This window comes from Bombina bombina, chromosome 8, assembly GCF_027579735.1.
Source record: "Bombina bombina isolate aBomBom1 chromosome 8, aBomBom1.pri, whole genome shotgun sequence".
Taxonomy (NCBI): Eukaryota; Metazoa; Chordata; class Amphibia; order Anura; family Bombinatoridae; genus Bombina; species Bombina bombina.
Genome location: NC_069506.1, coordinates 313,862,564 through 313,890,546, shown reverse-complemented (window position 1 = coordinate 313,890,546; position 27,983 = coordinate 313,862,564). Strand labels below are relative to the sequence as shown.

At 39.9% G+C, this 27,983-nt stretch overlaps 1 protein-coding gene across 2 annotated transcripts in view; it reads left to right on the top strand.

Moving 5' to 3' along the window:
- The window catches only part of B3GAT1 (beta-1,3-glucuronyltransferase 1), a 187,350-nt gene that overhangs the window by 151,283 nt on the left and 8,084 nt on the right, over nucleotides 1-27,983 (top strand). For both annotated transcript variants that reach the window (XM_053691521.1, XM_053691522.1), the window contains 3 exons: nucleotides 145-653; nucleotides 1,863-2,159; nucleotides 13,056-13,158. In XM_053691521.1, coding sequence (XP_053547496.1) covers nucleotides 270-653; nucleotides 1,863-2,159; nucleotides 13,056-13,142 — 768 coding nt within the window. In that variant the 5' untranslated portion in view covers nucleotides 145-269 and the 3' untranslated portion in view covers nucleotides 13,143-13,158. The remainder of the gene's footprint in view (nucleotides 1-144; nucleotides 654-1,862; nucleotides 2,160-13,055; nucleotides 13,159-27,983) is intronic.

Sequence of the window (27,983 nt, the reverse complement as noted above, 5' to 3'; positions counted from 1 at the left end):
TGTATAAATAAATAGTGTAAGATTGTGACAGTAGGCCCAGGCAGTTGTTAAGCAAGTTAGGCTTTGTTTGTTTTTTATATGTTTCTGTCTGTGGCCTTGAAAGAATATTTTGTAAATATTTTGTTTGTAACATGTTTCTTATAGACGACGGGTTGGAGGGTCGGAGGGATGTGAACCTAGGCTCTGAATCCAGGGAATATTGCTCCTCGGAGCGGGATATTGTGGAAGTTGTGCGGACAGAATATGTGTACACACGCCCTCCTCCCTGGATGGGAAATCTTCCCACCATACATGTCATCACCCCCACATACAGCAGGCCAGTGCAAAAAGCTGAGTTGACGCGACTCTCCAACACATTACTTCATGTTCCCAATCTACACTGGATCTTGGTGGAGGATTCCCAACGCCGCACACCTCTGGTCACCAAGATGCTTTTGGAGTCAGGCCTCAATTACACCCACCTAAATGTAGAGACACCACGAAACTACAAACTGAGGGGGGATACAAGGGATCCACGTATTCCTCGTGGAACTATGCAGAGGAACCTGGCTCTACGTTGGCTCAGAGAAACTTTTAATAAAAACAGCAGCTTACCTGGGGTGGTGTACTTTGCTGATGATGATAATACATACAGTCTCGACTTATTTGAGGAGGTGAGTTAAGAAATCATAAATTCACTTGAGGGCCTCAAGTCCTTTATTTTATTTATTTTCTCAATGGATACCACAAGCATTGAAATTGGATAAGGAAGCCCTAGGAAAGTCTTGTTGATTATAATTATGGTACATATACTGTATATATATTCCTTAAAGAGACATGAACAACCCGTTTCAGGTAGAGTACGCCATTTTATGAGACTTTTTCTTATGTTATAAAATTTAATTTGTTCTCTTGGTATTCTTTGTTAAGCATCTGTGCATATCCTCAGTAGCAGCAATGCAGTTGTGGAGACTAGTTGGTGATTGGTGGATACACATATTTGCCTCTTGTCACTGGCTCACCAGAAGTGTTCAGATATATTGCAACAGTGAAAGACTACTATAGAGCTGCATTAAGTATGTTAAACACATACTTATGTGCAAGCAATAGTACAGTAAGTAGAGATAAATGTGTGTAGCCACCAATAACCAGCTAGCTCCCAGTAGTGAATTGCTGTTGAGCATAAATACATATGCTTTTCAACAAAGGAAAAGTGTGTCTGTCTGAATCATGTCAGTTTAATTCTGACATTCCTGTCCTGTTAAATACAGATATACACTATGGGTATATATATTTATATATATATATATATATATATATATATATATATATAATTGCTGTCCAAGCGTTGCCACCATTCTCCAGCGCACAGCTAAAAGCCTGGTCAATTTAAAAAAAAACTGTATGACCTACACTATCTTAGACTGATTTGGAACAAATAAATTAGTCTTATAACTGCGCTACTTAAAACATCACCTATGCCATAATACACGCAGATATGATCAATGTTACTTATAACTTAAGCGTGACATTATGCAAAGGTTTGATTAAGGTGTGTTATGAGAAAATACTAGACGTGCATTACTAGAGCCGTTCACTAAACGTACTGTATGTGAAAAATGGCTGCGGTCGACGGTATTCAATTCATTTCAGCACCGGATATATTTGTAGAAGTGTAACAGACTTGAATTTGCACTAAACGAATGACAAAATGCAAGTCTAGAAAATACATATTTTGTATAATTTTTGTCAGTAGCGTTCATTTTCTATAACAAATAGTGTAACAAGTCTGTTATTTATGTTGATATTGCACTGCCATAAAATGTATCATATCATTTTCCGTTTTTTCACTTTCTAATAAAGATACTCTGATCTGTCTACAGATGCGTAATACCAGAAAAGTATCGGTGTGGCCGGTGGCATTTGTGGGAGGTCTACGATATGAATCTCCCAAGGTCAACGCTGCTGGGAAAGTTTTTGGTTGGAAGACTGTGTTTGACCCTCACAGACCATTTGCTATAGACATGGCTGGATTTGCCATTAATCTGAGATTAATACTACAGCGGCCCCAGGCTTATTTCAAGCTAAGAGGGGTAAAAGGAGGTTATCAGGAAAGCAGCTTACTGAGGGAGCTGGTGACCTTGAATGACCTGGAACCGAAAGCTGCCAATTGCACTAAGGTATGTTCTAGAAATTGGGGCTAAAACAAATGACAGTAAACACTAAATATATATTTATAAGCATAGTATTAAAGTTATGCCCTGCCTCCCTCTACTCATTAGATATGTGCGATTAGTTTCGGATTGATTCGGAAATTCGGCCGAATTCGGTAAATTCGGGATTCAGATCAATTCGAATTTCCGAATTAAAATAGTGCCGAATCTACCGAATAAATCCGAATTAGTTCGGATTTATTCGGTAGATTCGGCTGGCCATGGATTACACTAGTATTGTACAGTATATTTGGTTATATCACTCTGCTATGGGTTACACCTAATATACAGTACATAATACTAGTCTAATACACAGCACATCCCACCTAATACTTACCGAAATTCCGAACCGAACCGAATTCAGCCGAATTTATTTGAATCCGAATAAATCCGAAACGAATCCGAACCGAATTGATTCAAATTTTTCCGAATTCAAATGGATCCGAACCGAAATTCGAAAAAATCCGAATCGATCCGAACCGAATTTTTTCGCCATGCACATGTCTACTACTCATGAGTGCCGCCATGTTGAAATCTATCTTTCACTACCTTCCAGTACTGACTTGTTAGCACATATGCAGCAACTGTCCTTCAGATACTTGCAGTGTAACCTAGGTTCTAATATGGCAGCACTCATGATTAGATGGAGGGGCATGAAATGCATTTAGTGTTTAGTGTCAATTAAAAAGGGGCACTAATATTATAAAAGTGTTAAATGATTTTACCATGTATTTTGTACAAATAAGGAGAAAGTATTGATTTTTTTTCTATATTATTGATAGGAAAGAGCTGGAACTAAACATAAATATTTGGAGGAAATACATATATTAGCCAATAAGCAAAGACAGGAAGTACATATTAACCAATGAGCATTGTCAGAAAGTGCCTATCAGCCAGTTAGTAAGAATACACAACTATTACTACTGTATTAGTTTCAATTTAAATGTAAAGGGACGTGGAAGTCATTAAATTTAAACTATCATGAATCAGATAGAACATTTGATTTTAAATGTTGCAATTTACTTATGTTATCAAATTTGCTCTGTCCCTTGTTTTTCTTTTGTTGAAGAGCAAACAAGAACATTAGGTAGTCGATCATAATCTTTTAGAAAATGTATCTAACTATTTTAAACAGCTATTCACCATTAAAGTCTACATAGATTTTTGTAGATAAATCATTTGAGACGTTTTTCTAAAGGTTTGTGATTCCACTATATGGCTAAAATCTTTTAGAAAACATCAAATGATTTATCTACAAAAATCCCCATATACTTAAAGGGACAGTCAACACCAGAATGTTTGTTGTTTAAAAAGATAGATAATCCCTTTGTTACCCATTCCCCAGTTTTGCATAACCAACACAGTTATATTAATATCATTTTTACCTCTGTGATTACTTTGTATCTAAGCCTCTGCAGACTGCCCCCTTATTTCAGTTCTTTTGGCAGACTAGGTAGCGTGCACTTATCTGAAGCACCACATGACAGGAAATAGTTCTGCCATCTAGTGCTCTTGCAAATGTATAACATTGTAAAACTGCTGCCATCTAGTGCTCTTGCTAATGTATAACATTATTATATAACTGCTGCTATCTAGTGCTCTTGCTAATGTATAACATTGTTATAAAACTGCTGCCATCTAGTGCTCCTGCTAATGTATAACATTGTTATAAAACTGCTGCCATCTAGTGCTCCTGCTAATGTATAACATTGTTATAAAACTGCTGACATCTAGTGCTCTTGCTAATGTATAACATTGTTATAAAACTGCTGACATCTAGTGCTCTTGCTAATGTATAACATTGTTATAAAACTGCTGCCATCTAGTGCTCTTGCTAATGTATAATATTATTATAAAACTGCTGCCATCTAGTGTTCTTGCTAATGTATAACATTATTATAAAACTGCTGCCATCTAGTTCTCTTGCTAATGTATAACATTATTATAATACTGCTGCCATCTAGTGCTCTTGCTAATGTATAACATTATTATAAAACTGCTGCCATATAGTGCTCTTGCTAATGTATAACATTGTTATAAAACTGCTGCCATCTAGTGCTCTTGCTAATTTATAACATTATTATAATACTGCTGCCATCTAGTGCTCTTGCTAATGTATAACATTGTTATAAAACTGCTGCCATCTAGTGCTCTTGCTAATGTATAACATTATTATAATACTGCTTCCATCTAGTGCTCTTGCTAATGTATAACATTATTATAAAACTGCTGCCATCTAGTGCTCCTGCTAATGTATATCATTGTTATAAAACTGCTGCCATCTAGTGCTCTTGCTAATGTATAACATTATTATAAAATTGCTGCCATCTAGTTCTCTTGCTAATGTATAACATTGTTATAAAACTGCTGCCATCTAGTGCTCCTGCTAATGTATAACATTATTATAATACTGCTGCCATCTAGTGCTCTTGCTAATGTATAACATTGTTGTAAAACTGCTGCCATCTAGTGCTCTTGCTATGTATAACATTATTATAAAACTGCTGCCATCTAGTGCTCTTGCTAATGTATAACATTGTTATAAAACTGCTGCCACCTAGTGCTCTTGCTAATGTATAACATTATTATAAAACAGCTGCCATCTAGTGCTCTTGCTAATGTATAACATTGTTATAAAACTGCTGCCATCTAGTGCTCCTGCTAATGTATAATATTGTAATAAAACTGCTGCCATCTAGTGCTCTTGCTAATGTATAACATTGTTATAAAACTGCTGCCATCTAGTGCTCTTGCTAATGTATAACATTATTATAAAACTGCTGCCATCTAGTGCTCTTGCTAATGTATAACATTGTAAAACTGCTGCCATCTCGTGCTCTTGCTAATGTATAACATTGTTATAAAACTGCTGCCATCTAGTGCTCTTGCTAATGTATAACATTATTATAAAACTGCTGCCATCTAGTGCTCTTACTAATGTATAACATTGTTATAAAACTGCTGCCATCTAGTGCTCTTGCTAATGTATAACATTGTTATAAAACTGCTGCCATCTAGTGCTCTTGCTAATGTATAACATTGTTATAAAACTGCTGCCATCTAGTGCTCTTACTTATGTATAACATTGTAAAACTGCTGCCATCTAGTGCTCTTACTTATGTATAACATTGTAAAACTGCTGCCATCTAGTGCTCTTACTTATGTATAACATTGTAAAACTGCTGCCATCTCGTGCTCTTGCTAATGTATACCATTGTAAAACTGCTGCCATATAGTGCTGCAGACACATGCACACTCCTGCTTTTCAACAAATGATAACAAAAAACAAAGGTAGGGGTAAATTAGAAAGGTATTTAAAAATGTATTTTCTATCTAAATCATGAACAAGGAATTATGGGTTTTAGATCCTTTTAAGAAAGAGGGAAAGATGGTTTTTTAAAGTGTATTATTTGTTGTTTGTTTTGAAAAATAGATTATGTTTGTGTGGATCAGATGTGCATAAATATTCATATTGTGATTATTTTGTAAATAACTTTCTTATCCTTTTATGCAAGAAATAAGGAGGATAGAAATGTCCCGTTTGTCCCTGTTTGGGAAGGTTTGATCAGTTTATTGGATGTATTCAAAACTACTGAAGCTACAAATCAAATCAAGTGATAAATATCAAATAAATTAGCTGGCAAGTTGTCATTAAAAAGTAACAAGCTTCAACTAAAGATAAATCAATTCACATTCATGATTTGTAAGTTTCATGTTAGTCTCAAACTGAAATTCCTAACAATATCCAGACAAATTGAGGAGTTTTTTTTATATTTAACCCCTTAATGACCAATGTACCCTGAATGTTGCGTGGCTGTTAAGGGGGGGGGGGGATTGAACAACCGGCAGTCATTGAGGGGTTAATACAGGTGATTCCAGCACTTTCATATAAGGAGGCTCCAGTTATATGTATGTTTGTTTAAATCAAATGTAAGTGAATAATTCTCCAGCAATAAGTTAGCCATAAAAATAGAAAAGTGAGAGCAGAGATAAACCATTTGCAGAGCCTATTTTGTTTTGATGGGTGTGTGACGATTAAGGGCTAGATTACAAGTGGTGAGCTATTGTTTGTGCAAGTCACAATAAGCAATAGTCGGGTTAGCGTGACTAAAGACCTTGTGTAAAAGCGTTACAAAATGAGCATGAAAACAAAACATAAATACATTAAAATAAAGTGTTACACTCATTATTATTATTTTTTTTTTATTTTTTTTTAGAAGGGTTAAAAGGTATATGGATTATGTCAAGGTATTTGAATGGTAAGGGCTATATTATATATGTATACATTTGTGTATGGGTGTATGTATATATGTGAATATATTAGTGTGTGTGTATATATGTGTGTATATTTATATATGGATATATGTATATAAATACATAAATAGACATATAAACACATATATACACATGTATACATACACACACACACACATTTATATATATATATATATATATATATATATATATATAAATTTTCTACAATTTCAAGAGAGAAAAAAATGAAGAGAACACAGTAGTGTTATCTCCGAAATAGACAGGGATTTCAGCACTCCATGGAGTAAACATTTATTTGTTTAGATCAATGCACACATTCAAGAAAATTTGTTTTAGAGCAGGTGTTCAAAGGCCTTCACGCAGCCAAACAACTTCTGGGTCCCCTAAACCAAAACCACACAAGATTTGTTGTAAATAAAAATTAAATTTATTTGTGCAAACAGAAAATAGAATTAAAAGAAATCAAAAAACCACATACATTTAAACATACGTTGTGTACATTAAATGCATAGATAAAGCTGGCCAGCTCACTCAAGATTAATATGATGCAGATGAATGCCTAAAAAAGGCTACTGAGTTATTGGGCAACACCCCTACCAGCGGGTAGCCCTGTATGCCTACAGGAATCTGCTACCATGGATAATATTGGGGATCCATGCATAATAACTCATATAGTACACAAGTAGAAATGGCAACACCTATCTCAGAGGGTAACCAAAACGAGCTAGACAAGCTTGTTACCTTGAGAACAATCTGAGGATCTATGCCAATTACTTTTGTGCTGAGCAGAAGCAGTGTAACAGAAATTACATACTTTTCATTTTACACACTTTCATCGAGAAACAACACCCTGACCAGAGGGTAGCACCAATATTGAAAAAAGGTTCCGGCTACCTTGGTACTAAGTAGGGATCTATGTTTCTCTATTGATAGATGTGTAATCACAGCAATAGTTACAATCACATTTGTAGTGCAAGCAATATAGGCTGTTTGAGAAAACTGTTAATAAAGCTTTCCTCATCCGCTATAACCTTGTTCAAGGCTTAACTGTGTGCTCTTTAGTGCATTTTCCAGACAGTACATTCCATTATAGACTCGTGAGTCCATGAATACTTTACAAATCACTTTTGTGCGCTTGCAAATCCTCCTCCTTTTAGGATGATGAAAATCCGAGTGCGGTGCCTGCTTGCTGCTGTAGTTAGAAGAGCTGTGTGCTGCATCGAGTATCAATCAGGTGGCTGGTTCTCAGCTGTGCAAATGACGTCACACGCCATCAGCCGTTTCACCCCCCACGTGACCAGGTGTCATTGGGGCTTCCTCAGGGTGATGCAGCACACAGCTGTGATTACACATCTATCAATAGAGAAACATAGATCCCTACTTAGTATCAAGGTAGCCGGAACCTTTTTCCAATATTGGTGCTACCCTCTGGTCAGGGTGTTGTTTCTCGATGAAAGTGTGTAAAATGAAAAGTATGTAATTTCTGTTACAGTGCTTCTGCTCAGCACACAAGTAATTGGCATAGATCATCAGATTGTTCTCAAGGTAACAAGCTTGTCTAGCTCGTTTTGGTTACCCTCTGAGATAGGTGTTGCCTTTTCTACTTGTGTACTATATGAGTTATTATGCATGGATCCCCAATATTATCCATGGTAGCAGATTCCTGTAGGTATACAGGGCTACCCGCTGGTAGGGGTGTTGCCCAATAACTCAGTAGCCTTTTTTAGGCATTCATCTGCATCATATTAATCTTGAGTGAGCTGGCCAGCTTTATCTATGCATTTAATGTACACAACGTATGTTTAAATGTATGTGGTTTTTTGATTTCTTTTAATTCTATTTTCTGTTTGCACAAATAAATTTAATTTTTATTTACAACAAATCTTGTGTGGTTTTGGTTTAGGGGACCCAGAAGTTGTTTGGCTGCGTGAAGGCCTTTGAACACCTGCTCTAAAACAAATTTTCTTGAATGTGTGCATTGATCTAAACAAATAAATGTTTACTCCATGGAGTGCTGAAATCCCTGTCTATTTCGGAGATAACACTACTGTGTTCTCTTCATTTTTTTCTCTCTTGAAATTGTAGAAAATTCATGTGTTTTACAGGGTCTGCACCCAAATAATAATTAATAAAAAGTAGATTTTTGATACCATCTCCCTAATAAATCTTGTATATTTTTATACATACATACATACATACACACATACTTTTGAGCCCTTTCCCCTCATATACCTTCAAACATAATTAATCAGTTTTATTGAATTTTAATATTTTAAAATGTGTTTTACTGTGTATTTACTGGAAATACTTAACATTCCAATGTCCTTCATATAGAAGAATATGTTCTTTGTATTTTTAAATATATACTCCTATATATCTATATATCTGTATATATCTATACCTGTATATATTCATATATATATATATATATATATATATATATATATATATATAGATAGATAGATAGATATTTTTTTAAATTATCTATATATATATATATATATATACTAGTCCTAAAGCTTGTTCACATGGGCCATTTTTTGCAGTACATCGGTCCCACCCCTTGCTCTCTCTCCCTCCCCCTCTCTTTTGCGCTTTCTCTCCCTCTCTCTTTTGCTTTCTCTCCCTCTCTTTTGCGCTCTCTCGCTCCACCTCTCTTTTGCTCTCTCTCTCCCCCTTCTCTTTTGCTCTCTCTCTCCCCCTCTCTTTTGCTCTCTCTCCCCTCTCTTCCGCTCTCTCTCCCCTCTCTTTTGCTCTTTCCCCTCTCTTTTGCTCCCTCTCCCCCCCCCCTCTTTTGCTCTCTCTCTCCCCCTCTCTTTTGCGCTCTCTCTCTCTCCCCCTCTCTTTTGCGCTCTCTCTCCCCCTCTCTTTTGCGCTCTCTCTCCTCCCTCTTTTGCGCTCTCTCTCTCCCTCTCTCTTTTGCACTTTCTCTCTCCCTCTCTCTTTTGCGCTCTCTCGCTCCACCTCTCTTTTGCGCACTCTCTCTCCACCTCTCTTTTGCTCTCTCTACCCCTCTTTTGCTCTCTCTCTCCCCATCTCTTTTGCTCTCTCCCCCCTCTCTTTTGCTCTCTCTCCCCCCTCTCTTTTGCTCTCTTTCTCTCTCCCCCTCTTTTGCTCTCTCTCTCTCCCCCCTGTCTTCTGCGCTCTCTCTCTCTGCCTCTCTTTTGTGCTCTCTCCCCCCTCTCTTTTGCGCTCTCTCTCTCCACCTCTCTTTTATGCTCTCTCTCTCCACCTCTCTTTTGCGCTCTCTCGCTCCACCTCTCTTTTGCTCTCTCTACTCCTCTTTTGCTCTCTCTCTCCCCCCTCTCTTTTGCTCTCTCCCCCTCTCTTTTACTCTCTCCCCCTCTCTTTTGCTCTCTCCCCCTTTTTTTTTGCTCGCCCTCTCTCCCCCCTCTTTTTTGCTTTTTCTCTCCCCCCTCTCTTTTGCGCTCTCTCTCTCCCCCTCTCTTTTGCGCTCTCTCTCTCTCTCCTCTCTTTTTTGTGTTCTCTCCCCCCTCTCTTTTGCGCTCTCTTTCTCCCCTGTCTTCTTCTCTCTCTCTCCCCCCCCCTCTCTTTTGCTCTCTCTCCCCCTCTCTTTTGCGCTCTCTCTCACCCCTCTCTTTTGAGCTCTCTCCCCCCTCTCTTTTGCATTCTCTCTCTCCCCCCTCTCTTTTGCGCTCTCTCTTCCCCTGTCTCTTTTGCGCTCTCTCTCTCCCCCTCTCTTTTGCTCTGTCTCTCTCCCCTCTCCTTTGCTCTCTCTCTCCATCCCTCTCTTTTGCCCTCTTTCCCCCTCTATCTCTCCCCTCTCCCGACCTTTCTCTCCCCTATCCCCCTCTCTCTCTCTCCCCTCTCCCCCTCTCTTTTGCTCTCACTCCCCCTCTCTATTGCTCTCTCTCCCCCCTCTCTTCCCTCCTCTCTCTCTCCCCCCTCTCTTCTTTTGCTCTCTCTCTTCCCCTCTCTTTTGCTCTCTCTCTCTTTCCTCCTCTTATTTTCTCTCTCCCCTCTCTTTTGGTCTCTCTCTCTCCCCCTCTCTTTTGCTCTCTTTCTCTCTCCCCCCTCTTTTGCTCTCTCTCTCCCCCCTGTCTTCTGCGCTCTCTCTCTCTCCCTCTCTTTTGTGCTCTCTCTCCCTCTCTTTTGTGCTCTCTCTCCCCCCTCTCTTTTGCATTCTCTCTCTCCCCCCTCTCTTTTGCGCTCCATCTCCCCCTGTCTCTTTTGCGCTCTCTCTCTCCCCCCTCTCTTTTGCTCTGTCTCTCTGCCCTCTCCTTTGCTCTCTCTCTCCATCCCTCTCTTTTGCCCTCTCTCCCCCTCTCTCTCTCCCCTCTCCCCCCCTTTCTCTCCCCTATCCCCCTCTCTCTCTCCCCTCTCCCCCCTCTTTTGCTCTCACTCCCCCTCTCTATTGCTCTCTCTCCCCCCTCTCTTCCCTCCTCTCTCTCCCCCCTCTCTTATTTTGCTCTCTCTCTTCCCTCTATTTTGCTCTCTCTCCCTCTCTCTTTTGCTCTATCCCCCCTCTCTTTTGCTCTCTCTCTCCCCCTCTCTTTTTCTCTCTTTCTCTCTCCCCCCTCTTTTGCTCTCTCTCTCCCCCCTGTTTTCTGCACTCTCTCTCTCCCCCTCTCTTTTGCGCTCTCTCTCCCCCTCTCTTTTGCGCTCTCTCTCTCCACCTCTCTTTTGTGCTCTCTCTCTCCACCTCTCTTTTGCGCTCTCTCGCTCCACCTCTCTTTTGCTCTCTCTACTCCTCTTTTGCTCTCTCTCTCCCCCCTCTCTTTTGCTCTCTCCACCTCTCTTTTGCTCTCCCCCCTATCTTTTGCTCTCTCCCCCCTTTTTTTTTGCTCGCCCTCTCTCCCCCCTCTTTTTTGCTTTCTCTTTTGCGCTCTCTCTCCTCTCTTTTTTGTGCTCTCTCCCCCCTCTCTTTTGCGCTCTCTTTCTCCCCTGTCTTCTGCTCTCTCCCCCTCTCTTTTGCTCTCTCTCTCTCCCCCTCTCTTTTGCGCTCTCTCTCCCCCTCTCTTTTGCGCTCTCTCTCTCCCCCCTCTCTTTTGCATTCTCTCTCTCCTCCATCTCTTTTGCGCTCTCTCTCCCCTGTCTCTTTTGCGCTCTCTCTCTCCCCCCTCTCTTTTGCTCTGGCTCTCTCCCCTCTCCTTTGCTCTCTCTCTCCAGCCCTCTCTTTTGCTCTCTCTCCCCCCTCTCTCTCTCCCCCCCTTTCCCTCCCCTATCCCCCTCTCTCTCTCCCCTCTCCCCCCTCTTTTGCTCTCACTTCCCCTCTCTATTGCTCTCTCTCCCCCCTCTCTTCCCTCCTCTCTCTCCCCCCTCTCTTCTTTTGCTCTCTCTCTTCCCCTCTCTTTTGCTCTCTCTCTTTCCTCCTCTTATTTTCTCTCTTCCCTCTCTTTTGGTCTCTCTTTCCCCCTCTCTCTTCCCTCTATTTTGCTCTCTCTTACCCTCTCTATAGATCTTTTCCATCTCTTTTGCTCTCTCCCCCTCTCTTTCTATCTCCTTCCCCTCCCTCTCTCTCTTTTTCGCACGCGCGCGTGTGCCCACTCCCGCCCCTTGTACCCGGCCTCGCGCCCAGCCATGTCCCGCTCGTGTCCGGCCACGCCCACTTCCGCCCACCGTCACCGTGCAGCAGCAGATCAGGTAGACTCTAAGGCCAGGTGTGTTTATCCTCGTGCTGTCTCTACTGCGCATGACAGCTTAGGACAAACACACTTGGCCTTTTTATATTATAGGATATAAAATAACATTTTCTACTATGTGAAGCGCATTGGAATGGGAAATATGATCAACTCACATCAGGTTGAGTGCATTTGGTCTAGCTTGGTGTTGGGTTAGCACATGAAAAATAAGTGTTAGTTTTTTTCATAATGTGCTCCATTGGAGTTTGTGGGGGCGAATGCGTTGTGGTGTTGTGATATCCAAATTACTGAAGTTAGCAAACATTGGGTTTCCCTTGATCGCAAACATTTTACTTTCAGCTTGTAATACACGGGTAAACCTGCACACATTAATTTTTGTGCAGCATCATGGCCCCTGAACCTTAGATTGGACACCCCAGATATAATTTAGCACAGTGATTTATTATGTAACGTGAAAGCTTTCATTATTCAGCATCTGCATAAAGCAGCTGTTGCATCTAACCAAACTACTCAGTCAGCACCCATATTGATTAAAATGTATGATTTCCCTACATGACCACAATCAGTTGCCCAGACGTTATAATACTCTGGTAGGGGTATTAAATAACAAGTAACAGTTAAGTATGGGTTAATGATGTATAGAAAGGTATAGTCCCAGTAGCAATACACACGGAGGTTTGCAAGGGTTAATGTTAATACATTCTAGCATTCTTTTTTTGATTGGTTGGAAGACACTGTATATTGTGGGTGTTCTGTAAACTTCACACACTCTAAGGAAAAACTGTGAATTTGAGATCTGCACCAATAAATGGTTCAACTCTGAGGAGAATTTGGTATCCACCTATGTGCAACTTATGTTAATAATTTATGTATTCAGTAATCTTGTCCATTTGGGGTCTCAGAACACTGAAGAGGACAGAGGTGAGCTCTATGATTTGAACATTTGAATGAACTTTGCATAATAGGCATATTGTGATCATTACAGATTCTGGTCTGGCACACACGGACAGAGAAACCAGTACTTGTAAATGAAGGAAAGAAAGGCTTTACAGATCCCAACGTGGAGATCTGAGAGAAGAGAAGAAAAGGTGAGTGCCAGGGCATGGACTTAATTTTAAAAGGGGCATTGTCAGCCCAATTTAAATTAAACATATGTTGTTCAAAGGAAGCCAAAGTTAAAGGGCGATTATAGTGATAAAATGACACATAATTTTAACACTGGCAACCCTGCAATGCTATGTGTTTAACACCCACGCAAAGGGTTAAACACATAGTTTAAGTACTGTCTGGGAGATGCAGAGCACTGCTGGTCCAGAGAGGACACAGCTGCTGACCCAACCAGCACCATAAGAGCCACTGACTGCTCGAGCAGAGGCATTGTTTACATTTGTATATGTACGACCCAGAAACAACAAAACCTTTTACTATTAACCTCAGGGCCGTCTTTAATATTGATTGGACCCTGGGCAAAAATTTTCTTGGGCCCACCACCCCATGCAATTTTGCTCTCCACCCCAACATCCCAAAAAACAACTAAATCAATTTTTTTATTATTATTAGCCCAGCGGTGGATCATCCACTGCTGGGCTAATCATTTTTTAAAAAAAAAATGCAATATGTGAAACTGGACCTAAGCAGTACTAATAAGTAAATAAATATATAAATTCCTCCACTGTGGATTCATTTAATATTCTTTTGAATGTGATTCTGGTGTGAGGTTAGCTGGTTAAAGAGATTTAGGGCAGCCAACAGGAGCAAAGCAAGGTAAAGGAGGAAGCATGGAGGTGCAGACAAATATAAGTTTACTGACTGGAACAGCAGAACTACTATGGGAAGCTGTAAAATCTGAGACAGAGAGAAAATAAAAACTATAAAAATAAACCTTACATTAATGTGTGAAGTATCAGCATGACGCTATACATCAGCCACACCAGCACATGTCGCTTCTTTGCTAGGAACAAGTTCCCTCTCACCCTGAACTAGACAATGCTGCATGGGGAGGGGCGTGTGTGCACTAACTTATTCTTTCCACTGACACCTTTCTACAAAGCACTATTCCCCTAACATACTTCAGTTAGTTGATCTTAGGGCCACAGCAGAAAGAGCAGGGCTAAGGGGACCAGTAGACTGGATGCTGTCTGTCCAAGGCTGCATGGATACAGTGTGAGATGAGTCACACAGCCTCAAGACTGAAGAGAGCAGTGTATGCAGCTGCACAGATGCTCAAATCCTCATGTGCCTGCCGCTCCAGCTTTCTGCTGCATGCACCTACAGTCAGCCCTACCCAGAAACATTCCCCACCACCAGAGCAGTTACCTGGTAACAGTGGTAACCCCAGTAGGACCTTTTCTGATGCAGTGGGAAATGGCTGGATGCCGAGTTAGGGCTTTGCATTCAGTGCTGCACAGTGCACATCTAAAACAGCACATGGCACTAGCTTGGCATGTCACATGACACCGGCACGGTCTGGCACAGTTTTTAAAAAAAATATAAGCACAGTACTTTTGACTGTGACAGTATTAGGATTGAATGTGTGTGTTCCCCATGTCACATCAGCAGTCTGGGACAGATTAGGGGTTAATACTTGAAGTTAGGTGTCGGTGATGTTAGGGAGGGCAGATTAGGGGTTAATACAATTTATTATAGGGTTATTGAGGCGGGAGTGAGGCGGATTAGGGGTTAATAACTTTATTATAGTAGCGGTGAGGTCCGGTCGGCAGATTAGGGGTTAATAATTGTAGGTAGGTGGCGGCGACGTTGGGGGGGGCAGATTAGGGGTTAATAAATATAATATAGGAGTCGGCGGTGTTAGGGGCAGCAGATTAGGGGTACAAAGGGATAATGTAGGTTGCGGCGGTGTACGGAGCGGCAGATTAGGGGTTTATAGTATAATGCAGGTGTCAGCGATAGCGGGGGCGGCAGATTAGGGGTTAATAAGTGTAAGGTTAGGGGTGTTTAGACTCGGTGTACATGTTAGGGTGTTAGGTGCAGACTTAGGAAGTGTTTCCCCATAGGAAACAATGGGGCTGCGTTAGGAGCTGAACGCTGCTTTTTTGCAGGTGTTAGGTTTTTTTTCAGCTCAAACGGCCCCATTGTTTCCTATGGGGGAATCGTGCATGAGCACGTTTTTGAAGCTGGCCGCATCCGTAAGCACCGCTGGTATTTAGAGTTGCAGTGGCGGTAAATTATGCTATACGCTCCCTTTTTGGAGCCTAACGCAGCCCTTCTGTGAACTCTAAATACCAGCGGTATTTAAAAGGTGCGGGGGGAAAAAAGTACGCGTAGCTAACGCACCCCTTTGGCCGCAGAACTCTAAATCTAGCGGTATGAAAATAAAAGAGCCCCCCCAAAATAAAAAAAAACCTAAACTAAACTTCCAATAGCCCTTAAAAGGGCCTTTTGTAGGGCATTGTCCTAAGTTAAACAGCTCTTTTACATTAAAAAATTACTAAATCCCCCTTACAGTAAAACCCCCCACCCACCAAACCCCCCAAAATAAAAAAACTAACACTAAAAAAACCTAAAGTTACCATTGCTCCTAAAGGGGCATTTGTATGGGCATCACCCTTAAAAGGGCATTCAGCTCTTTTCCAGCCCATTTAATCCCTAATCTTAAAAAAAAAAATTAAAAAAAATCCTAACACTAAGCCCCAAATAGGTACTCACTGTTCCTGAAGTCCTGCGGAGAAGGTCTTCTTCCAGGCGGCTCCATCATCTTCTATCTTCATCCGGAGCGACGCAGAGCTGAGGTGCAGAGCTGGTTTACCAGATGCGTGGATCCTCAGCGGCGGTCCTCAACAGCGGCAGTCCTTGGCAGCGGCGGTCCTCAGCAGCGTGGAGGCTCCTCTTCATGCGATCGTCCTTCGCACACTGAATATTGAATGCAAGGTACCCTATATTTATATTTATTGGGGTACCTTGCATTCCTATTAGCTGAAATTTTGAAATAAGCAATTGGATGAGAGCTACTGAAATCTTATTGACTGATTTCAATAGCCAATAGGATTTCAGTAGCTCTAATCCTATTGGTTGATTTCAAAATTTCAGCCAATATGAATGCAAGGTACCCCAAATTGATTGCAGTACCTTGCATTCAATCTTTAGTGTACGACGGACATCGGATGAAGAGGATCCTCCATGCCGCTGAGGACCGCCGCTGAGGATCCAGACATCGGGGAAGACCGCTCCGCACCTCCGCTCCGCGCCGCCGGTGAGGACCGCCGCTGAGGATCCACAGCTCCGCACCTCTGCTCTGCCTTCGCTCCGGAGGAAGATAGAAGATGATGGAGCCGCCTGGAAGAAGACTTTCTCCGCTGTACTTCAAGAATGGTGAATACCTATTTGGGGCTTAGTGTTAGGATTTTTTTTTTGTTGTTGTTTTTTTCATTTGTAATATTGGGGCATTAATGGATTGTAAAATAGCTGATTGCCCTTTAAAGGGCAGTAAAAGTGCTGATGGGTACTTTAGTTTTTTTTTGTCTTTTTAGTGTTGTTTTTTTTATTTGGGGGGGGTTTACTGTTAGGGGGGATTTAGTAATTTTTAAATGTAAAAGAGCTGTTTAACTTAAGGCAATGCCCTACAAAAGTCCCTTTAAGGGCTATTGGTAATTTAGTATTATATTAGGGGGTGTTTTTATTTTGGGGGGGATTTTTTATTTTAATAGGGGTATTAGTTTAGGTTTTGGATAGCTTTGTTAATTTTTTTTCTGTAATTTTACATTTTTATTTTTTATATGTTAGCTTTGGGGGTTGTAGTTTTTTTTTTTAAATAGACTGCCCTCTGGGCAGGCTTATCGCCTAGTATATATATACACAGAGTGAAGCACACTCACAGGAATGAACAACTGGCTCAATACTATTGTTAGCCTGTTCTATGGCGATTTACCACCTGGGTGCAGCTTCTTTTAGCCCAGTAATGCTTTTCACAGAGAAGAACTTTCCTGTAGTATATCAGTCTAATCCCTCCTATTACAGCAATTCCTCTCTGAACAAGGAACACAGCAACCCCAGACAATCGTTTCGGCCTTCATTGGGTCTCATCAGTGAGGTGTAGCCATATTCCTCTAAGCCAGTGATTTGCAACCTTTTTTTTGCCGTGGCACACTTTTTTACATTAAAAAATCCGGTGGCACACCACCATCCCGACATTTTACAAAACCACACATTGTACCCTAATACAGGATATATATACAGTATATATATATACACTGTACTGTGCTGTCATGCCATGCCTCCTACAAACTATACATGACATATTGACATTCATTCACAAACAATCATAATCATTGTCTGGGAATGAATGTCAATGTCATGGTTGTAAATTATGCCTGATGAGCCTGTCACATACCTCCCAATATTTCAAAATTTGAAAGAGGGACACCCCGCACTGTTGTCAGTCTGCCGCAGCACACCTGAGGATCTCTCACGGCACACTGGTTGAAAAACACTGCTCTAAGCACACTGAGCAAGGAGTCCACGTCTGGTTTCCCATTTTTGCCATAGGGAGACTAAATACACACAGAGAGAAGCACACTCACAGGAACGAACAACTGGCTCAATACTTTTTTTTTCGCAGCTGGACTGACCGTAATAGGCGGGATCAGACTGATATACTACAGGAAAGTTCTTTTCTGTGAAAAGCATTACTGGGCTAAAAGAAGCTGCACCCGGGTGGTAAATCGCCATAGAACAGGCTAACAATAGTATTGAGCCAGTTGTTTGTTCCTGTGAGTGTGCTTCTCTCTGTGTGTATTTAGTCTCCCTATGGGAAAAAGGGGAAACCAGACGTGGACTCCTTGCTCAGTGTGCTTAGAGGAATATGGCTACACCTCACTGACGAGCCCAATGAAGGCGGAAACGATCGTCTGGGGTTGCTGTGTTCCTTGTTCAGAAAGGAATTGCCTGGTATTTTGGCGCTGGACTGACCGTGATAGGCGGGATCAGACTGATATACTACAGGAAAGTTATTTTCTGTGAAAAGCATTACTGGGCTCCCGGGTGGTAAATCGCCATAGAACAGGCTAACAATAGTATTGAGCCAGTTGTTCGTTCCTGTGAGTGTGCTTCTCTCTGTGTGTATATATATATATATATATATATATATATATATATATACTGTATATATATTTCTTATCACATTCCACAAAAACCTGTAGCTTTCTACCTTTAAAAACTTTAGAAGAAAATTATAGAACCCAAGGTATTGAAATGGCAGACATATATTGCTTTGCCATTGTTTTTACAAGGATGCTAATTGCAGTTGTGCATCACACTTCTGAAGTCCCAGCAGTGAAGGGGTTAATCAGGTAGCTGTTAAGGTTAATATTTGCTGTAGTTTAGGGAATAACCTCCCGCATGATATATCCTATCCTATCTCCCTGGTCCCTCCCAAACTGCTTTCGTACCCTCTCCCCCTCCCACTGTTCGCTGCCATCTTTGTTACTGTCAGATTGTCTGCTAGTAAGAATTTATAGAACTTTTATTATTATTATTTATTTATTTTTTATTATAATTTTGTTGTGTAGCGAAGGGACCCTACTTCCCCCTCCCACCTATTACAAAGTTTCTGTAGTGCTGGGATCCATCTCTCCCTTTCCCCCTTCCTAAACTGTTTCTGTAGAGTCTGAGTCACTGTCTGTGTCAATCGGCAGTCTGGCTTTATATAATTATAGAGCAGTGTTTCTGAACTCCAGTCCTCAGGACCCTTACTCAATATATGCATTATATCTTAACTAGAGTACAGGTGAAATAATCAGCTGAAGGATGAGAGCAGGTAAGTAACCATGGTTACTGATCAGCTGATTATTTCCCCTCTGCTTTAGTTAAGGTATAATGAATATCTAGCCTGAGTAAAGGTCCTCAGGACTGGAGTTGAGAAACACTTTAAATATAGAGCTTGGTCAGTGCTCCCTTTCCATGTGAAATCAGATGCCTTCTGCCCCCAGTGTTGGGTGTGGGCATTGCATCACAATGTTAGACATAGGTACTACAGCAATAGTGTGCTGTGCAAATTACTGTGTGATGTAGAAACTACGTCCTTTTATATGTTTGTCACTTATACCATATTTTTATGATTAACTGGTACGTATGTTAAAACAATTCATTGCCACCCTAAATGCACAGTCTGACATTCATATATCATTTTTTATAAGTCTGATTCCAGCAGTATTTGAACATTTTATTAAACCATAAAATAGTTGCATTTATTTATTAACATTTCAACTAAAGTCACAAAACTTTGACATTGAAATGAGGCCATGCTTATATCCAGGATACACCACTACAACTGGTCCAATTAGGTTTTCAAGAGGTAAAAGCCGAAGAATTTCAAATTCTAAAAATCACGTGACAAACCTCTGGAAATGTTGTCTCTGATGGGTTGGAAAACAAATGATGAAATGTGCCAATGAATACGTATAGGCTGTTATTGTGCCACAAATGCATTTTAAAAGCTTGTGATGAGAGGTTTGTTTCAAAGTTTTCAAAAGGATTGGAAGGGCTTTGAATTTAAAAACCTTTTGAATAGACATGCACATTAAATCACTTCAAATGAAATGTCTAAAATATTATTATTAATTATTAATATTAGACACATTGTCCAAAAACATTTATAGGTATATATGTGTCAGAAAAGGAAAAACCAGTTCACTTGTAGAATTGCTTATTTTACATAATTCTCATGTTATAGTTTCCATATTAGCAATGTTTGGAGCTTAAAGGGACATTAAACATAAATGCTAGATAGAATGATGCATTCAAAGATAATGATTAGTCTGAGAATATCATGTAGATGTATTTTTTTAAAAGTTTTAGCTGTTTAAATATTGACACATAAAGTTTTTTAGTGTTTATAAAACAATGGGAGCTGCCATGTTGTAACTTAGGTTTCTTTCTCTGCTGTGGCCAATTAGTGACAGTTAAAAAAGGTCACTAGAGTGTGTAGCCAATGGCTGTGCTGGATTTAACAGTGTTCTGCACTTTGATTTCTAACAGGAACTGAAATGCTCACAATTTCAGAATGGAATTACAGGAAAAGGGGACAAAATAAATAATGAAAGTATATATTGCAGACATTTTATATATATATATATATATATATATATATATATATATAATTTTATATTACCATCTTAAAGTCTTTAATGTCCCTTTAATATGGAACCTCTAAATTGATTTATTTGAATTTTTGTAAATGCTCCAGAAGTCTTTTACATATTTTAGGGAATCTTGTTCATGTTGTTTCCTCTCTCTCTTAGGCCTAGATTTAGAGTTCGGCGGTAGCCGTCAAAACCAGCGTTAGAGGCTCCTAACGCTGGTTTTGGCCGCCCGCTGGTATTTGGAGTCAGTGATTAAAGGGTCTAACGCTCACTTTTCAGCCGCGACTTTTCCATACCGCAGATCCCCCTACGCCATTTGCGTAGCCTATCTTTTCAATGGGATCTTTCTAACGCTGGTATTTAGAGTCGTTTCTGCAGTGAGCGTTAGAGCTCTAACGACAAGATTCCAGCCGCCTGAAAATAGCAGGAGTTAAGAGCTTTCTGGCTAACGCCGGTTTATAAAGCTCTTAACTACTGTACCCTAAAGTACACTAACACCCATAAACTACCTATGTACCCCTAAACCGAGGTCCCCCCACATCGCCGCCACTCGATTAAAATTTTTAACCCCTAATCTGCCGACCGCCACCTACGTTATACTTATGTACCCCTAATCTGCTGCCCCTAACACCGCCGACCCCTGTATTATATCTATTAACCCCTAACTTGCCCCCCACAACGTCGCCGCAAGCTACTTAAAATAATTAACCCCTAATCTTCCGACCGCAAATCGCCGCCACCTACGTTATCCCTATGTACCCCTAATCTGCTGCCCTAACATCGCCGACCCCTATATTATATTTATTAACCCCTAATCTGCCCCCCTCAACGTCGCCGACACCTACCTACACTTATTAACCCCTAATCTGCCGAGCGGACCTGAGCGCTACTATAATAAAGTTATTAACCCCTAATCCGCCTCACTAACCCTATCATAAATAGTATTAACCCCTAATCTGCCCTCCCTAACATCGCCGACACCTACCTTCAATTATTAACCCCTAATCTGACGACCGGAGCTCACCGCTATTCTAATAAATGTATTAACCCCTAAAGCTAAGTCTAACCCTAACACTAACACCCCCCTAAGTTAAATATAATTTTTATCTAACGAAATAAATTAACTCTTATTAAATAAATAATTCCTATTTAAAGCTAAATACTTACCTGTAAAATAAATCCTAATATAGCTACAATATAAATTATAATTATATTATAGCTATTTTAGGATTAATATTTATTTTACAGGCAACTTTGTAATTATTTTAACCAGGTACAATAGCTATTAAATAGTTAAGAACTATTTAATAGTTACCTAGTTAAAATAATAACAAATTTACCTGTAAAATAAATCCTAACCTAAGATATAATTAAACCTAACACTACCCTATCAATAAAATAATTAAATAAACTACCTACAATTACCTACAATTAACCTAACACTACACTATCAATAAATTAATTAAACACAATTGCTACAAATAAATACAATTAAATAAACTATCTAAAGTACAAAAAATAAAAAAGAACTAAGTTACAGAAAATAATAAAATATTTACAAACATAAGAAAAATATTACAACAATTTTAAACTAATTACACCTACTCTAAGCCCCCTAATAAAATAACAAAGCCCCCCAAAATAAAAAATTCCCTACCCTATTCTAAAATACAAATATTACAAGCTCTTTTACCTTACCAGCCCTGAACAGGGCCCTTTGCGGGGCATGCCCCAAGAATTTCAGCTCTTTTGCCTGTAAAAAAAAACATACAATACCCCCCCCCAACATTACAACCCACCACCCACATACCCCTAATCTAACCCAAACCCCCCTTAAATAAACCTAACACTAATCCCCTGAAGATCTTCCTACCTTGTCTTCACCATACCAGGTTCACCGATCCGTCCTGGCTCCAAGATCTTCATCCAACCCAAGCGGGGGTTGGCGATCCATAATCCGGTGCTCCAAAGTCTTCCTCCTATCCGGCAAGAAGAGGACATCCGGACCGGCAAACATCTTCTCCAAGCGGCATCTTCTATCTTCTTCCATCCGATGACGACCGGCTCCATCTTGAAGACCTCCAGCGCGGATCCATCCTCTTCTTCCGACGACTAGACGACGAATGACGGTTCCTTTAAGGGACGTCATCCAAGATGGCGTCCCTCGAATTCCGATTGGCTGATAGGATTCTATCAGCCAATCGGAATTAAGGTAGGAATTTTCTGATTGGCTGATGGAATCAGCCAATCAGAATATAGTTCAATCCGATTGGCTGATCCAATCAGCCAATCAGATTGAGCTTGCATTCTATTGGCTGATCGGAACAGCCAATAGAATGCGAGCTCAATCTGATTGGCTGATTGGATCAGCCAATCGGATTGAACTATATTCTGATTGGCTGATTCCATCAGCCAATCAGAAAATTCCTACCTTAATTCCGATTGGCTGATAGAATCCTATCAGCCAATCGGAATTCGAGGGACGCCATCTTGGATGACGTCCCTTAAAGGAACCGTCATTCGTCGTCTAGTCGTCGGAAGAAGAGGATGGATCCGCGCTGGAGGTCTTCAAGATGGAGCCGGTCGTCATCGGATGGAAGAAGATAGAAGATGCCGCTTGGAGAAGATGTTTGCCGGTCCGGATGTCCTCTTCTTGCCGGATAGGAGGAAGACTTTGGACCCTCTTCTGGACTTCTTCAGTGGATGTCTAGCCCCCGCTTGGGTTGGATGAAGATCTTGGAGCCAGGACGGATCGGTGAACCTGGCATGGTGAAGACAAGGTAGGAAGATCATCAGGGGGGTAGTGTTAGGTTTATTTAAGGGGGGTTTGGGTTAGATTAGGGGTATGTGGGTGGTGGGTTGTAATGTTGGGGGGGGGGGGTATTGTATGTTTTTTTTTACAGGCAAAAGAGCTGAAATTCTTGGGGCATGCCCCGCAAAGGGCCCTGTTCAGGGCTGGTAAGGTAAAAGAGCTTGTAATATTTGTATTTTAGAATAGGGAATTTTTTATTTTGGGGGGCTTTGTTATTTTATTAGGGGGCTTAGAGTAGGTGTAATTAGTTTAAAATTGTTGTAATATTTTTCTTATGTTTGTAAATATTTTATTATTTTCTGTAACTTAGTTCTTTTTTATTTTTTGTACTTTAGATAGTTTATTTAATTGTATTTATTTGTAGCAATTGTGTTTAATTAATTTATTGATAGTGTAGTGTTAGGTTAATTGTAGGTAATTGTAGGTAGTTTATTTAATTATTTTATTGATAGGGTAGTGTTAGGTTTAATTATATCTTAGGTTAGGATTTATTTTACAGGTAAATTTGTTATTATTTTAACTAGGTAACTATTAAATAGTTCTTAACTATTTAATAGCTATTGTACCTGGTTAAAATAATTACAAAGTTGCCTGTAAAATAAATATTAATCCTAAAATAGCTATAATATAATTATAATTTATATTGTAGCTATATTAGGATTTATTTTACAGGTAAGTATTTAGCTTTAAATAGGAATCATTTATTTAATAAGAGTTAATTTATTTCGTTAGATAAAAATTATATTTAACTTAGGGGGGTGTTAGTGTTAGGGTTAGACTTAGCTTTAGGGGTTAATACATTTATTAGAATAGCGGTGAGCTCCGGTCGGCAGATTAGGGGTTAATAATTGAACGTAGGTGGCGGCGGTTTACGGAGCGGCAGATTAGGGGTTAATACTATTTATGATAGGGTTAGTGAGGCGGATTAGGGGTTAATAACTTTATTATAGTAGCGCTCAGGTCCGCTCGGCAGATTAGGGGTTAATAAGTGTAGGCAGGTGTCGGCGACGTTGTGGGGGGCAGATTAGGGGTTAATAAATATAACATAGGGGTCGGCGATGTTAGGGCAGCAGATTAGGGGTACATAGGGATAACGTAGGTGGCGGCGGTTTACGGAGCGGCAGATTAGGGGTTAAAAGTGTAATGCAGGGGGTCAGCGATAGCGGGGGCGGCAGATTAGGGGTTAATAAGTGTAAGGTTAGGGGTGTTTAGACTCGGGGTACATGTTAGAGTGTTAGGTGCAGACGTAGGAAGTGTTTCCCCATAGGAAACAATGGGGCTGCGTTAAGAGCTGAACGCTGCTTTTTTGCAGGTGTTAGGTTTTTTTTCAGCTCAAACAGCCCCATTGTTTCCTATGGGAGAATCGTGCACGAGCACGTTTTTGAGGCCGGCCGCGTCCGTAAGCAACTCTGGTATCGAGAGTTGCATTTGCGGTAAATATGCTCTACGCTCCTTTTTTGGAGCCTAACGCAGCATTTGTTTGAACTCTCGATACCAGAGTTAAATTTATGGTGCGGCCAGAAAAAAACCCGCGGAGCGTTAACAGCCCTTTTACCGCCGAACTCCAAATCTAGGCCTATGTTTGTTACATGTATCACATCTTACATGTATGGCACCAAGCCATTGGCCAGCCTTATTTTTATGAGGTCTCTTGATGTATCCGGACATCTTTCTAAATACTAGGAAAGGGAGCATTAGCCTAACCACCAACCCTCAACTTAAATCTTTCAAGTAAGAAAAACATAAAATATCCAGTTCCTAAGTTATCTTATGGAACTAATTCCCAAAATCTCTGTGGTGAGGGAATACACATTTTATATCCATGCTATTAAAGATTAATAATTTGTGTTGCTGAGTTGCATATAAAGGTGATTCATTGAGGCAGAGTCATTGTTTGAGTGATTTCACCTCTGAATTGCTTGTGTATCCATGAGCAATGGGAACTATATGATTTGTAAGAGCCTTGTTTAAGGGATACTAAACCTATTTTTTTTTTCTTTCTTGATTCAGATAGAGCATCCCTTTTTAAGCAACTTTCTATATTACTCCTATTATCAATTTTTTTTCGTTCTCTTGCTATCTTTATTTTAAAAAGCAGGAATGAAAGCTTTGGAGCCGGCCTATTTTTGGTTCAGTATCTTGGATAGGGCTTGCTGATTGGTGGCTACATTTAGCCATCCAATCAGCAAGAGCAACCCAGGTTGTTAACCTAAAATGGGCCGGCTCCAAAGCTTTTATTCGTGCTTTTTCAAATAAAGTTAGCAAGAGAATGAAGATAAATTGATAATAGGAGTAAATTAGAAAGTTGCTTAAAATTGCATGCTCTATCTGAATCATGAAACAAAAAATGTGGGTTTAGTGTTCCTTTAGCTTCGTTATGTGAATAAGGTGTGTGATGCCAAAGAATCTTTAACAATATTGAGCCGTTTCGGGCAAGTGATCTTGCTTTTACCCAGTAGTATGACTGAAAAACAACCTACTGTATATTAATAGTACAACATCATTTTCAATCTTGAAAAAAGATTTTAAAAGGCAAGACAATAATTTCATGCAATATTTAAAATGTATAACTGACTTATAAAATGGAAAAAAAAATGTTCTGTAACCAAGAGATGATTACGATGCATGCATTAAGCTTTAATCAGCAATTTAAACAGCAAGGGAGTGGAGCAGCATTTTATGGAAAAATCTTAAACTACCAGAGAAATCACTTGGTTTGATCAAGTCCTTCTGTGGTCAATGGATACCCTAGGCCTTTCACAGATCATAGGAGAGTAGTCACTCCATTTACCTTGCATGTTGCCAGAGGTAGGAGTGATCATGTCTCCGTGATCTTTAATAGTACCATGTAGTCCTGAAGTCATTGGAATTTGCCAACTTTACTGGTCTTCATTATACAGCATTACACTTATTGCAGGCACCTACGCAAATTTGAAATGCTCATACACACACACACACGTACTGAACATACACATATATACACGCACTGAACATACACACACATATATACACATACTGAACATACACACACACTGAACATACACATATACACACACACTGAACATACACACACACACTGAACATACACACACATATATACACATACTGAACATACACATATACACACACACTGAACATACACACACACACACTGGACATACACACACTGAACATACACATATACACACACACTGAACATACACACACACTGAACACACACACACACACACACTGAACATACACATATACACACACACTGAACATACACACACACACACTGAACATACACACACATATATACACACACTGAACATACACACACATATATACACACACTGAACATACACATATACACACACACACATATACACACACACATGCACACACACTGAACATACACACATACACACACACTGAACATACACATATACACACACACTGAACATGCACACATACACACACACTGAACATACACACATACACACACACTGAACATACACATATACACACACACTGAACATACACATATACACACACACTGAACATACACACACATATATACACACTGAACATACACATATACACACACACACACACACATACACACACATACATATACACACACATATACACATACATATACACACTGAACATACACACACATATACACACACACACTGAACATACACACATACATATACACACACATATACACACACACACTGAGCATACACACACATATACACACACATACACACAAACAAACAAACACATACACTCACAAACATATACACACACACATACACACACATACATATACACACACATATACACACACACATAGACACACATATACACACATATACATATACACACACACACATACATATACACGCTGTCACACACACACACATATACACACGAACGTACACACACATATACACACACACATACACACACACACTGAACATACACACACATATACACACACATATACACAGACACATATACACACACACATAGACACATACACACACACACACATACATATACACACATACATACACACATACACATATATACACACATACACATATATACACACATACATATACACGCTCTCACACACACACACACACACACATATACACACATACACGCACATACATATACACGCTCTCACACACACACACACACACACATATACACACATACACGCACACATACACACATACATATACACACACATATACACACACACTGAACATACACACACATATACACACACACATACACACACATATATACACAGACACATATACACACACACAGACACACATACACACACACACACATACATATACACATATACATACATACACACGCATACATATGCACGCTCTCACACACACACACACACATATACACACATACATACATATACACCTATATATACACACTTATACACACACTTATACATACACACACTTATATATACACACACACACATATATATACACACATACATATACACACAAACACACACACACACTTATACACACACACATATATACACATACATACACACACATATACACACATACATACACACACACACACACACACACACACACATATACACATGCAAACACACTGAACACACATATATACATAGGCACACACATATACACACACTTATACATACAAACACACACTGAACATTTTTAAAAATTACTGTAGATACAAATCACTATTGCTAAAAAAAAAACCTGATACTAATCTAAAAATACTCTATAGAAGTTAAAGGCAAACTACCACCTAGATTACGAGTTTTGCGTTAGGAGGGATGCGGTGCTAACGAGCAGTTTATGCTCACCGCTCACTTACAGACAGCGCTGGTATTACGGGTTTTTAGAAACCCGGCGTTAGCCGCAAAAAGGTGAGCGAAGAGCAAAATTTAACTCCACATCTCACCTCAATAACAGCGCTGCTTACATTAGCGGTG